Genomic DNA, 14,251 nt, shown 5'->3' on the forward strand with positions numbered 1-14,251 from the left:
GATGAATGCGGGCCAGTTGATTTGCCTTCCACTTTCAAGGCACTCTATTAGAACTAAGTCCATATAGTTAGCAATGTGCCTTCTTTCCTGCCTGAGCAGTAGACACCTGTTGACAAACTCAAAGAGGACTTTGTGATGTGGATTCATTTCACTCTTGTGCACAGACTTGGCCTTATTCACTTCTTCAACATTACAGAATTGCCTAGTAATTTCAAGGGCAGGAGGAAGGGAATCCAGACTTGGCCATCTTTGCCTAGTATAGTCATCATATCCCTTAGCAGTGATGTCAAGAATCTCTCCTAGCTTCTCTGCATCAAAGGTCACTTGAACTCCTTTTACTTGGCTGGTGACTTTGCCATCTTTGACCTCTGCATTGTCCATGAATTCAATGATTTCATTCCTAGCTAGACTTCCATCCATCAGAAGGACCATGTCCTTCCAACCCTGAACAGTTAGGGCATCAACCAAACAAACATTCTTGGTTCCACCAAGTCTTTCAGCATTCTTCCCTTCAAAATTTTTCTTTTGCCAAACTTGACTAGTTTGTCTTGTTCACCATCAGACTCACTCTCTTCTTCACCACTCCATTCCTCATCTTCAAAAACTCAACTTGTTTGTTTTTCACTACAGACCTTGTCCTCTTGGCCAATGAAGGTTCATTAGCCTTAGACACAGATGAAGACTTCTTGGAAGAGATCTTGGTCTTTTTGGGCTTGGGGGTCTGAACCTCCATTGTTGTATGTTCCTCCTGATGGACCTGTTCCATCTCCCCAATATCAAATGCATCAGAGGACTCTGAAACCTTACCTTTTCCTTTATCCATCCTCTTCTTCTTACTTTCAGCCAAAGCCTTTTGTAATTCACTCTCAACCTATTTGACTCGACTTCATGTGGTCTTCCCTTTGGCAAGGGAATTTCAGTAGTTGTTGGGGAGGAAGACTTTCTTTTTTGGAAGGTTTTGTAGTGCTAGGGGCTTTTGGTGTTGGAGTTATCCTTTTCTTTGGATCATAACTGGCACCTACTTTCTTCAGAATGTCTGCTAGGGCCTCCTCAATAGATGAACCAGGTTCATCTTCCTGTGAACTTAGATTAACCAACCCTTTAGCAGCCTCCCCTGAACCACTTCCCCCTGACTTCTTGCCACTTTCTTCCACAGTTGCATGTTTAACCCCACAGATAGCTGGTACCATCAATTCAGAAGTGGGTGAAGAACCAGTCACTCCTTTCCCTTTTTCCCTCACATCAACACATACACCCTATCTCTCTCTCTCTCTCTATATATATATATATATATATATATATATATATATATATATATATATATATCTTTCTTTTTACCTCCTCTTCTTCCCAATTCAGACAATTCCACATTCCTGATAGACCCAACCAAAACAAACGTATTTTTTAAATTTTCATCCAAAGTAGAACTTACCTTAGAAGGAGAGTTTTGAGCCTTCTCAAAGTCAGAAGACCCAAGTCCTTCCCCCTCACTCACAGATTTGAATGAATCGTCTGAGTTCTCAAAATCTTGGGCTTGGGAAGCCTTCAATTCTGCTTTTAATCTCTTCGACAGTACACCTAAGGCTACAGTTTTTCGAGCTAGCATTTTGACATGTCTTTCTTAGGCTGGGGGTTTGTACTAGGTGGAGAAGGTGTGGATGAACTAGAAGGGGATGGTGGTGGAGGAGTCCCTGGATTATCTTGAGGGTTCGACATTGTAATTGATGGCTTGAGAGAGTTTGTGAGTTGGGCTTTTTGAAGGAGAAAACAATTTAGAGTGAAGGAGAATTTTTGACGGTTTGGAATAATGAGGGTGGCAGAAGGTAATAATGGGTATTTAAATAAAATGACTTATTCAATGGCTATCAGTAGCTTTTAGCAGTCAATTAGAGGTTTAATCAACCTGAAATTTTAGGTTGAATGAACGATTAAGCTTCCCTAGATTTTAGGCATTTTCTGTGGTGAGAATTCTAATAGAGACGGAACTGGTTCAAAAATAAATGGATAGAATTTTCTGATGTTTTTGAACATAGGTAGGAATCTGCTCATGATTTAAATATTTATATTTCTAATTGTGTAAAGTATAGAAAACATGCCTTGTTATTCAGATGAACCAATACTGATCAACCAGGTTCTTCATTTAGAATTCTCTTGATCATGCCTCAATTTACCAAAATAGAGAAAAATTTGTTAGAGATCAGTGAGTCATATCAACACATGTCACAGGAGTATACTATTTAAGTATGAAGCTGAGTAAAAATTAATCTAGATACTTACACAAGTTCCATATTTCCTAGCCAAAAAAAATTAATTTTTCATTTTTCATTTTTTTTCTTGTGCATTCTGAGCTGGTCCCATTAGGTGATCTAAATCATCCCTGATTCTAACATATTCCTTTCAAAACTTTCTCTACTCAGTGCTTTAGTAAAGATGTCCGTAATTTGTTTATCCGTAGCACAAAATTCTATAGTAATCAATCATTTCTCATAGTTGTCCCTAAAGAAGTGATGTCTAACATCTATGTGCTTAGTCCTCTTATGATGAACTGGGTTCTTTGTCATACTTATAGCACTAGTGTTATCACAAAAGATAGGGATGTAACCAACTTCAATGCCAAAATCTATCAGCTGCTATTTGATCCACAGCAGTTGAGCACAACAAGAGGCAGCAACAACATATACAGCCTCAGCAGTGGATAAGGCCACTAAATTCTACTTGTTAGTGGCTTATGATACCAGACATGAACCAAGAAAATGAGCCATACCTGAGGTGCGTTTCCTATCCACAAGGAAACCTGCATAGTCAGCATCAACATATCCTACTAGATTAAAGTTACTACCTTTAGGGTACCAAAGATAAATATCAGTAGTGTCTTTCAAATATCTCAGTATCCTCTTGACAACAGTCAAATGGGATTCCTTAGGATTTGCCTGAAACGGGAAAGCCCTACACTGAAAATTATGCCAGGTCTGTTAGCAGTAAGATAAAAAAGTGAGCCAATCATACCCCTATACAACTTATGATCAACAGATGAACCAGGTTCATCTATGTCTAATTTAGTCATTATTGCAATGAGTGTGTCTATTTCTTTTGATTCATCCATTTTAAACTTTTTAATCAACTTTTTTGCATATTTTTGTTGATGGATCATGGTTCCATTTGGGTTTTGTTTGGTGTGTAAGCCTAAGAAAAAGTTAAGCTCACCCATCATACTCATTTCAAATTCACTCCCCATTAATTTTGCAAATTCCTTACTCAGTTTTTCAGTGGTTGCCCAAAAAATTATGTCATTAACATATATTTGTACTACTAGTACAACCTTACCTTTTTCCCTCAAGAATAAAGTACTGTCATTCTTACCTCTTTTGTATCCATGTTCAAGCGGGAATTTGGATAGACGTTCATACCATACTATAGGAGCTTGCTTGAGTCCATATAGGGCCTTGTCCAATTTGTATACATGATTTGGACACTCCTTACTTTCAAACCCTGGAGATTATTTGACAAAGACTTCTTCCTTTAAGTAGCCATTTAGTAAGGTACTCTTCACATCCATTTGGTGAAGGGTAAATTCCATGTGCACTGTAAAGGCCATGAGGAGTCTTATTGCCTCCAGTCTTGCAACTGGAGCAAAGGTCTCATCATAATCTATGTCCTCCTCTTGCTATAACCTTGGACCACCAGCCTTGCGTTGTTCCTTGTAGCTGTTCCATCTTCATCAAGTTTGTTTCTGAAGACCCATTTAGTGCCAATTACTGATCTGTCCTTGGGTCTTGTGACCAGATGCCACACTTGGCTTCTTTCAAACTGATTGAGTTCATCTTGCATTGCATTCACCCAATCTATATCCTGCAAAGCTTCAGCAACATTTTAGGTTCAATAAGAGATAATAATGCATCAAAAGCACACAGATTCTTTAATTGAGATCTGGTTTTAACTCTAGAAGTTGGATTAGTAAGGATGTTCTCAATGTGATGAGAACTTTGATACTTGTAAGGTTTCACACACAACTTATTTCTGTTGGAGTTTCGCCCATGTTTTGTTGCCGAGGAACAGGCACATGGACAGGTTCCATTTGGGAGTTAGATTCATTTCTTCTGTGTTCAATTCCCCCTATTAGGTTGCCCCGGATGGAAGAACCTGTTCTATCACCTATTCCTTCTTTTGGTGCATCTTCAACTTGATATGTGACTTCACTCAATTATTTTACCAGCCCAATAGCTTCATCTTCATGTTCCTGTCCGTCAGAAAGAATATCAGTTTCATCAAAAACTACATGTACACTTTCTTCTACACACAAAGCTCTTTAGTTGTACACTTTATAAGCTTTGCTATATGAAGAATATCCCAAGAATACTCCCTTATCACTTCTGGGATCAAACTTACCTAGGGAGTCCTTTCCATTATTGTGCACAAAGCACTTGCATCCAAATGCCCTAAGATGGGATATATTTGGTTTTCTCCCTTAAAGTAACTCATAGGGAGTCTTCTCTATAAGAGGTCTAGTCATGCACCTATTAATGATATAACATGCAGTATTTACAGCCTCTGCCCAGAAGCTATGTGGCAGTTTACTAGAAAGAAGCATAGTCCTAGCCATATCTTCAAGAGTCTTATTCTTTCTTTCAGCTAGTCTATTTTGTTGAGGAGTCCTAGGTGCAGAGAAATTATGATCTATACCATGCTCATCACAAAATTCAGGAAACTTAGCATTTTCAAATTCAGTTTCATGATCAGACCTAATTGATGCAAGTTGATTACCTAGTTGTTTCTGAGTTTTTCTAACAAAGGCAGTAACTATGTCAAATGCTTCGTCCTTAGATGTTAAAAACAATACCCAAGTAAACCTAGAGTAATCATCAACAAGTACCATCACATATTTCTTACCACCTCTGCTCAATGTTCTCATTGGACCACAGAGATCCATATGAACCAGTTCTATCGTCCTGGTCGGCCTTCCCATTTTCTTGCTTTTAAAAGATGATCTTACCTGTTTCCCCCTTTGTACAGGCCTCACAAACTTTGTCTTCCTTGAACTTGATGTTAGGTAACCCTATTACCAGGTCCTAGGAGACTAATTTGTTGAGTTGATTTAAACTTGCATGACCAAGTTTATTGAGCCACATGAGGGGAACATTGTCCAACACACTCAAGCAAGTGAGTTTATTTTCTGAAAGAGTGGAAAAATCTACAAAGTAAATATTGTTAAATCTTTTTTCCTACAAAGCAATCTTGTCAGTGGTAAGATTAATCACAAAATATTTGGTAGAGGTGAATGTTACCAGGTTACCTCTGTCACACAGTTGTGATACACTGATTAGGCTATATTTCAAGCCATCTATCAAGTAGACATTCTAAATAGAATGTGAGTCCGTCTTACCTACCTTTCCAACCCAATGATCTCACCTTTCTTCCCATTTCCAAATGAGACATTACCTCATTTTAGGTCCTCAAGTGAAAGGAACTGGTTCTTACTTCCATTCATATGCTTTCAGCAGCCACTATCCATGTACCATATATGGCTACCTCCCTTCACTTGGACCTGCAAAACGAAATCAGGGGTTCAGAATATAAACTAGTTTGGGTCCCTTTCTATAGGTAAAGGGGTGAATTAAATTCCTTTTGGACCATCCAAGCAGCCTATTTTTCTCTTGATCAAAGGTTTTGTTCTTTTGACTGGCCTTTTCTTTTGCATACATTCACTTTTGTAATGACCAGTCTTGCCACAGTGTGTGTAGATTTTGTTTTCAGGAAGTGTGATATACTTGCTTTTGGGATCCCACTTAGGTGCTTGGGTCCCATAGCCAAGTCCTCTATTATTGCTAATGTGCTGCTATTGTAGCCAGGATAGTGCATCAGAGGACTTATTCCATTTGCAAGTTCTATCTAGTTTATGCTTCACCTTGCCTAGATCTTCTTTTAGGACTCTTATCTGCTCATCTTTCTTGTACAACTTATCCTTCATTTTTCCCAGATTTTCTTCTAAGGTGAGATGTATGTGATCAGCTTTCTTCTTACCTGTTCCTAATTTTAGTTTTAAATTTTCAAACCTAAGTTCTAAGACACTGGTGTCAAGTTCAAGAACCTGGTTCTTCAACTCAGTATTTTTAATATCACTTTCACTAGCCCTAAATTCCATATTTTTGCCCTTGGCTTTTAGGATCACACATTCCCTAGACAGCTGTTCCTTCTCATTATTTGTGACCTCAGACTCATCAATGAAGTCTAGCAGTAATTCAGATAGCCTTTTTTTAGACAAAAATTTAATCTTGTTTTTGAGATGAATAACACTTACCTCTTGTTCATCGTTTGATTCTCCAATGGCCATAAATGCTTGCTCATCTCCAGCTTCTTCTTCTGAATCCTCATCTGAGGTTTCTCCCCAAGCAGCAGCTATAGCCTTTGTTGATCCTTTGTTCCTGTTGGGTTGAACCTGTTCCTTCTTCCTATTTCTTTGTTCAACCCTTTCCTTCTTCCGTTAAATTTCCCACTGAGGACAATTCTTGATCATGTGATCAATCTTACCACATTTGTAGCAACCCTCGTTGGTCTGTTTTTCAGGAGCCGTTGGTTTGTTGAAGGTTGCACCTCTTGAAGAACCCTTTCCTCTCATTAGGTACTTCTTGAAATCCCTTGTGATCATAGCCATTTCATCATCCTCTAAGTTTGCACCCTCAGCTATTCTGAGAGCCAGGCTTCTTTCCTTCTTGGGTGCATTCATCTTCATGGTTTGCCTTCTCAGTTCATAGGCAGTAAGATTTCCAATCAGCTCATCCAACTTGAGAGTAGGAATGTTCTTTGATTCCTGAATAGCCGTGATTTTGCTTTCCCAAGTTACTGGCAAGACCCTTGTCAAGATTTTCTCAACCTTGTCTTCATCAAGGATAATTCTTCCAAGAGACTTAAGTTCATTTGTTAGTATTGTGAACCTTGTGTACATCTCTTGGATGGTTTCTCCTTCCTTCATGGTGAAATTCTCCTATTGAGAATATAGTAGTGTTCCTCTTGATCTCTTTACTTGAGGAGTTCCTTTATGGGCTACTTGTAGAGTGTCCCAGATCTCCTTAGCAGTGGTACATCTTTGAATCCTGCTATACTCGTTTGGACCTAGTCCACACACAAGCTATTTCTTGGCCTTGACATTCTTTTCCCATTTCTTCAAATCTTAAGTAGTACAGTCAGCTCTTGTCTTTGGCAGTCCACTCCTTCAACATTATTCTTTGTAGTAGCCAGGGGACCATCAGTAACTATGTCCTAGAGTTCATAGTCTTCTCCTATGATGTGTTCTCTCATCCTATTCTTCCACCAGGAATAGTACTGGCCATTAAAGAGTGGATGCCTAGCAATGGATTGCCCTTCCCAGTTTTCAGGTGGTGCACTCATCTTGATCTGTTCCTAAGGTGTTAGCCTCTTCAAGGATAACCCGCTCTGATACAAATTAATGTTTTATACTTCAATACCACACAAGAGGGGGGGAGTGATTTGTGTGGTACCCAATTTTCGCTTAACTTCATTATAGAAGGACCCGGTTCTTCTATGTGTTCTAACTACTACTGTTGTAGAATAATAAGTACATAAAATAAAGAACACAAAGATTTTTACATGGAAAATACCTGGCTCAAAAGGTGAAAAAACTACGACCTACCTTCCAGTAGGATTTTCCCAAACTCTCCACTAAAATCACTGAGCCAAAAACTGCATTTACAAAAACTCTTTTGTAAACCTAGGATTAACTCTAATCCCGTTGTGGCACACAGCCTCAACTGTTGTGACAACTTCAAGTTAACTCTAACTTGAAAACTCTAAGTACCTAATACAATTGCTTCTATAAAATCTGAAAGGTACAGTGTAAAATCACCTACTACAATTGAACTAAAGTAAAAGATAGACACTTGGAGCTGGTTCTTCTATCTGGTTCAAATAGCTTCAGGATTGCACGTGTGAATCACACATAAATTGCTTGCAAAATTGCCTTGCTATTTTGCTCTCAATTCACGTTTTACTTCTGCTTATGTGCATTACCTATAAAAGAGAACACCGCTGATATTTAAGGAGTTAGTAATTAGAGATTTACTAAGATACAGATGCTACTCTTCCATGGTGGAAGAGTTCTAGTTGATCTCATACTCTAACTCTATCATTTTCCTAAACTGTGTTCTCTTTGTGTAAGGAGTCTTTCTCTTTATTCAATATATTGTAAGGAGTCTTTTTCCTTATCCAATATGCAACCTTTTCGATCATGATCAAGAGATATTACTTCTGATAAGTTAGATTTATCTCCTTCACGTGCATCTCACATGTTTGGATTGATCACGACTGTGCTTCACAAGATGGACCTGGTCCATGTCTGAGTTCTTTTGCCAGTCTTCAAAACTTCACATTTACTTGGGCCAATACTATCTGTATATGGGTGAAATCGGGATTAACGCACACCCCGATTTCTCGGAGGATCAAACAAAGTAAGAGTATGAATATATGAGATCGAAATCGAAGTCGGAAACTCTTTGTATCAAGGCCCGAAGGGAGTTCTTACCATCGGACCCGATAAGACAACACTCCCCGAACCCAGAACGAGCTCCAAGACCTCAGAAAACATGGCAAACGACTGTACACGACTAACAGTGGGCCGTGATATCCGCATTCGACCGGATATCATGGCGTAGATCTCGCTCGATCTCGGTAACAGATCAGTAATTAACGAGAAAGGAAGATTTTTACCTTTTTTAGAATTATACGAGGCATGAAATTCTCCTACAATATAAAGGGGAAGCTTCTTATTTAATAGAACACATTGTAACACGCAAACCAAGGCAATATAATTTCATTTTTATTGCTCTCTATAGCTATAGCAATACTATTATTTTACTCTTTGTTATTCATTCTCTATTGGCTCCGAACCGAGGGTTCGATCGAGGGCAAAACTATTGTCCAACCCAAGTTCAAGCTGGGCTATAACATTACAAATGGTTTGATTATTCATTTTGCCTTTCACTCGTTTATCTAATATCTTTGATTATTTGTGTTGAATCTATCCACGTATCCTTAAAACCACGTACAAATTTAATTGTAATCCGTTTTAAGGGTAAACAGAAAAAACATGAATTTCTGCTCCTAGATATGAAAACAAACAGCAATTCGTTTATTGTTATTCAAGACAACTAAAACAATGAAGATAGAACAGAACAACAACGTTTAGTGGAAACAACGAAAGAATGGGAGCTTGAGTTGAGGTCATTCAAACTAGTTGTGGTAAACTAATAGGGGCAGTAATAAGCTATTACTTTATCCTAACTTTGCTCTCTGAGCCTGTGTATAACATAACACAAGAATCAAATGTAAGTCAAATTCTTCTCTTTTTCACTTTGCCTGAGCTTGATGGCATGAAAAAGTATAGCAGCAGAATGATTTCACGATTTGCAGTTTAGCCTAAAGCGGTCTTTTATGCCTGCCAGCCACTTTGCCACATAGAAGAGCGTTAATTGGAATGGGATATACATCTCGCAAAGAGGTTGATTCTGTGTATACATTCATGTATAACTGCTGTCCAAGATACTGTCGAGCCCAAAACTCGGACCTAAGGTTCCACAGTCCCACATTGTCCAATGCAATATATATTGCTGTCCATGACTTGGGATACACCTGCATTTTTCCAAAAATTTTCTCATGTTAATTTTCTTTCTCATTAATGTTGGAACAAAGTAACATCATATGTTTTCCTTCTATCTTACCTGAGTTGTGCTTCGTGAAACTGCATCGCGTAGATTGTATTGGTTCCTACTAGCCGGAGTCCATTTTCCTCCGTCCATACTGCATTAAGAATGTCAAGAGAAGTAAAAATTAAGAAAGAATACAAGTGCATAACATTTAGGTCATGACATTAAAAACATCTTGTGTTGTTTCTCTTCATAAGCAGCTTACCCTACAACCCAGAAAGCGTAGCCATTAAGATGCCAACTCTGCATGATCCCCTCCTTGTTCTCGAATACAATCTCAATGAATGTCCTATAGTCAGTCTGCAAAACAGATGTATCGAGGTGAATTCCTCCACCGGGTGGGGCGTCAGGTATGTTTCCTACAGTAAAGCCTCCAATCTTGAAGTAATCAACAAGCTTGAGCGGAGTATCAGTTGGCACAAAGGACACACTGTTGACAGCATATCTCTGCTTTCCATTGACTTGTCCAGCAGAGTTTGCAAGTCTGATAGTTCTAGTTGTGTTGATCATACCATAATGGTATGATCCTTGTGGATTTGGCCTTGGTCCACTAGCCGATAAGTTGGTCCTAAGACACAAAAAAATGAATATGAATACCATGCTAGAAGTGTATGATATGTTCAACCCAAAAAATGAAATTGTTGACAAAGAGCAAATATAACTAGCGAAGAGGTGAAAGCATGTGATACCTGATAGAACGAGCCTGGTTAAGCGACCAACCAATTTCAATGGTCGGACCACCAGGGGGGAAGCCGGAGACTTGCTGGTTAGAGTTGCTGTAGTGAAGTACAGCAGTGGTATCAATAAGAATAGACGAGAAACGGTTTGAAGCAACAATGTAGAAATCCTTAGGAGCTTGGTCAGCTGTGAAGAGGACAGAGTAGCATTGTCCAACATGAACATCAAGGGAGGAATAAATCTCTTGCATTGTGTGTGTACCCTCTACTTCCACCAATGTCATTTTATGATCTTGGATTCGGAAGTTGAGTGAATGTTCCAATCCAACATTGCATATCCTCAGTCTATAAGTTTTCCCTGTAAGAGATTCTCATTGTTAGATCATCAGAGAAAGCTATCTGTCAAGAATCTTAATATGATTTTTCTTTTCAAACTCTGTTATACAAATAAGAAATGCATTGACTTGGGCTTCAAATTCGAGCGCCTGCAATTGTTTTACCTTGCTCAACTGTGAAGGAAGCACCATTACGGCCTTGACCATTGATAAGAATGCCATCAACAAAAGGCAACTTGTGGTTTCTGTCAAGAATTGATTTCAAGTACTGCATAAATGGAAGTTCAAATAGTAACCGGTAAGTATCAGAGCAGATCATCAAAACAAATACAAATCTCATGGTTTTAATACATTCCATTCAATATTATTGACGAGCGATTAAGATTTTCCACAGTAAAGCATCTAGCTTGTCTCGTTAATCAAATCACATTGAGCGTGTAAAATTCATTTATACTGTCAGTAAACAAAGCTTAAGTTATTAGCGAGGATAAAATATAGTACCGTGTGATTGCTCTTGTACCAATCACCAATAAGGACGGTGAAATCACCAGCAGGTTCAGGGAAAGGAACAGGAATTCCAGGCCTGCTGAGGATCCTGAATCCTCCAAAACCACCTGCAGCTTTGTGAAATGCAGTAGAAGGAAAATAGTAGAAGCTCCCTATTTGATCCTTCACTTGCAAAACGTATGTGAAATTCTTCCCTGGTGGAATTGGGCACGTCGTTCCCCATACTCCGTCTTGGAATGAGTTTCTCCTGTTTTGAATTCCATTCCTATATATATATATATTTCACAAAAAACTATCAATCATATTTCCTAGAGAAGGAAAAAATAAGAAACAAATGCAAGAAATTAAAAGAAGGAAAAAGGTCCAACTTTGCATTGAGTTAAACTTTTCAGATATTCATGTCTTTAGACTTTACTGTTAGTAAATTGTATCGTATTTGCCATTATTTATAACGGAGCTTCAATGTAAATGAGTGGACTTTACGTATCCAAATTGTTCGACAAAAAAGATTTATATTTATGTTTCAACATTGACTACAGTTTAAATCACTTTCAGGTTAGAGCTCCATTAGGAATCAAGGCCAAATTTGACGCTTTTTCACAAATGAAACAACGGGAAAACTTACATTCGCCGTCCTTTGGCCGCTGTTGCTTCTATTAACTTTAGTTTTTTTTTTTTTAAACTTCGCATTTTCTAACTTCCATTGAGGGGAAAAATGTCGAGGTACATTGTTAGTGCTATTATTATTATTATTATTATTATTATTATTATTATTATTATTATTATTATTATTATTATTATTACCACTATCTTTCTTTAGTGCAGTTATTTGAGTTCACATGCAAAGACACAAGAGGAAGAAGTACATAATGACTAAACTATCTTTCACATGTTTGTCACATGATTACCTACTCTAGTCTAGTGTTTCAAACATTTGAGTATTCATTCAAACAAAAACCATGTGACTTTCAAATATTGAGAGAAACAATTCAAATAGTATTGATTGCCTAATTTCCACACACCCTGGGATCAAAACACTGTTACATCGTTTTCCTATGGATTAATTGCAAATAAACTGATAAATCTTATGGTTACAGTATAATAATAAGATAGCTCAAAGCTAGTTAAAGAAAAAAGCTAGATAAGCGACCTAAAACCAGCTGTAAAAAATCACTAAACTTATTATGTGTGGCCTTTAAACTTTACATTCTCTTTGCATGTTATACGACACCTTTTCTTATAGGTTCATTTTAATTTTTTTAATTTATATATATTTGGAAATGATTTAGTTTTAACATGTTAAAGGGGAAGAGGGGCAGGGATTCACAAGGATCAAATGCAAGGACTTCAATTTTTGTGAAATGGAGAGTTAATGAATCGCCATAAATTCTTTCAACAATATAACATGACATTATACATGCATGTCCAACTAGTTTTCTCAAGATAATGCAGTATTTACATTTTTCGACCGGTAAATGAATGAACACATATCCAAGATATAGAGCCTAGATAAATTAAATGTCAAACTTTTAAAAGTATGCATATGGAAGGGGTTGTAAAGGTAAATTACCATGAAATAAGAAAAGGCTCATCCAAGTAGTTGAAGACGTTGATGATAACATTGTCATTAGTAACAGAGTAAATGTCAGGACCAGGGAATTGGCCATTGATCAGAATTCCCTACACACACAAAAAAGAAAAAGAAAAAAAAAAGAAACACAGATTACTGTAAGATAAATGATCACTTACAAACCCAAGAAAACAAGGTCCAAAAAAGGACAATAATCTTTTTCACATTATTGAAAACAAAAAGATAAAAAGAAACCAACCTTTTGTTTAACACCAAGAGGAGAAATGGTGCCATAAGTAACATTAAATTCATAGAATCTGTAAGGACTCTCTGCTACTGTATTCACAACTAATAGTGCCACTAAAAACACAGCTACTGCTAGTTTTAGTGGCATTTTTCTTGTTCTTGATTTTCTGATGAGTTGGGAGTAGAAGGGAATTAAAGTGAACATGAAGATGAAGACAATGTCATATTTATAAGTGGTGTATAGACTAGTAAAATTTAAGTAACTTGTGAGCAAGTGGACCTCAGTTACTCATAGCTGTAAAAATAGGGAGGGAAAGATTTTGAGACAGGAGTTTAATTTTAAAATGGAGAAGTAGAACTAGCAAAAAGAATAAAGAAAAAGGAGTTGGCCCATGGGGGTGTCGGTGAAAGCATACATAGCGGATCTAGACAAAAATATAAGATTATTCAAATTAGGTGTTAATACCATAATTAAGATTAAAGTTCAAGAAAGACATTAATCACCATATGAGGCATTACTAAAGAGTCTAAATCACGTACTTCCTCCTGTCCACTTTAATTGTTTTTTTTTTGTTTTCACATATGTTAAGTAATCCATCTTTTAGTATTAAATAACAATTAAATTGCCCATATTAACCTTAATTTGTTTATTGAAAATATAACAAATACTCGTAGGTTTTTTTATTCTAAGGGCAACTTTGAAAAAAATAAAATAATTCCTTCTTGACATCTGAAAAAATTAAATGTTGTAGACCAAAAAAAAAAGATCAAGAAATTAATTAAAGTGAACCGGAGGGAGTACTTTTAAAATTTAAGGATAGTGAGTGTATTTTTTTCCAAAGTAATATTCACTAGCCCGAGAGAGTTTAAGCATTCCCTAGAGAGTTCTATTCTCATGATTAGAATTTGAGACTATTGATTAAGGATGAAGAAATTTTTACTATTATACTACATCTTTCAGTGATAATAAGAGGACTTGTTAACAATAATTTTTAACGTTTTATATAGATAAATTTGGATATGTATTTTAGAATTCAGATTTTCAGCTCAATACTCGAGCATCTAAATCTTGACTCGGTAACTAAGTAAGAATAGTGGGTGCTCAACCACGAGTACTAATGATCATGTGGTCTCCTCACATGCAATGCTGTTTTCTTCTGCTTGGTCTGAATCTCTGGCGCACTAGTCATGAATTGGTGATTT

The 14,251-nt window shown here is 37.2% G+C and overlaps 1 protein-coding gene across 1 annotated transcript; it reads right to left on the reverse strand.

Moving 5' to 3' along the window:
- Nucleotides 1–9,118: 9,118 nt before the first annotated feature.
- Nucleotides 9,119–13,454, reverse strand: LOC104249049 (L-ascorbate oxidase homolog). The gene is made up of 8 exons (XM_009805419.2): nucleotides 13,062–13,454; nucleotides 12,803–12,912; nucleotides 11,227–11,497; nucleotides 10,891–10,993; nucleotides 10,403–10,748; nucleotides 9,919–10,281; nucleotides 9,729–9,807; nucleotides 9,119–9,639 (listed from the first exon to the last, which is right to left on the reverse strand). Exons 1-8 carry the CDS (start codon nucleotides 13,251–13,253, stop codon nucleotides 9,427–9,429), a joined length of 1,677 nt encoding a protein of 558 aa, XP_009803721.1. The 5' UTR covers nucleotides 13,254–13,454; the 3' UTR covers nucleotides 9,119–9,426.
- Between the last annotated feature and the right edge of the window lie 797 nt (nucleotides 13,455–14,251).

Source organism: Nicotiana sylvestris, chromosome 10 (assembly GCF_000393655.2).
Source record: "Nicotiana sylvestris chromosome 10, ASM39365v2, whole genome shotgun sequence".
NCBI lineage: Eukaryota > Viridiplantae > Streptophyta > Magnoliopsida > Solanales > Solanaceae > Nicotiana > Nicotiana sylvestris.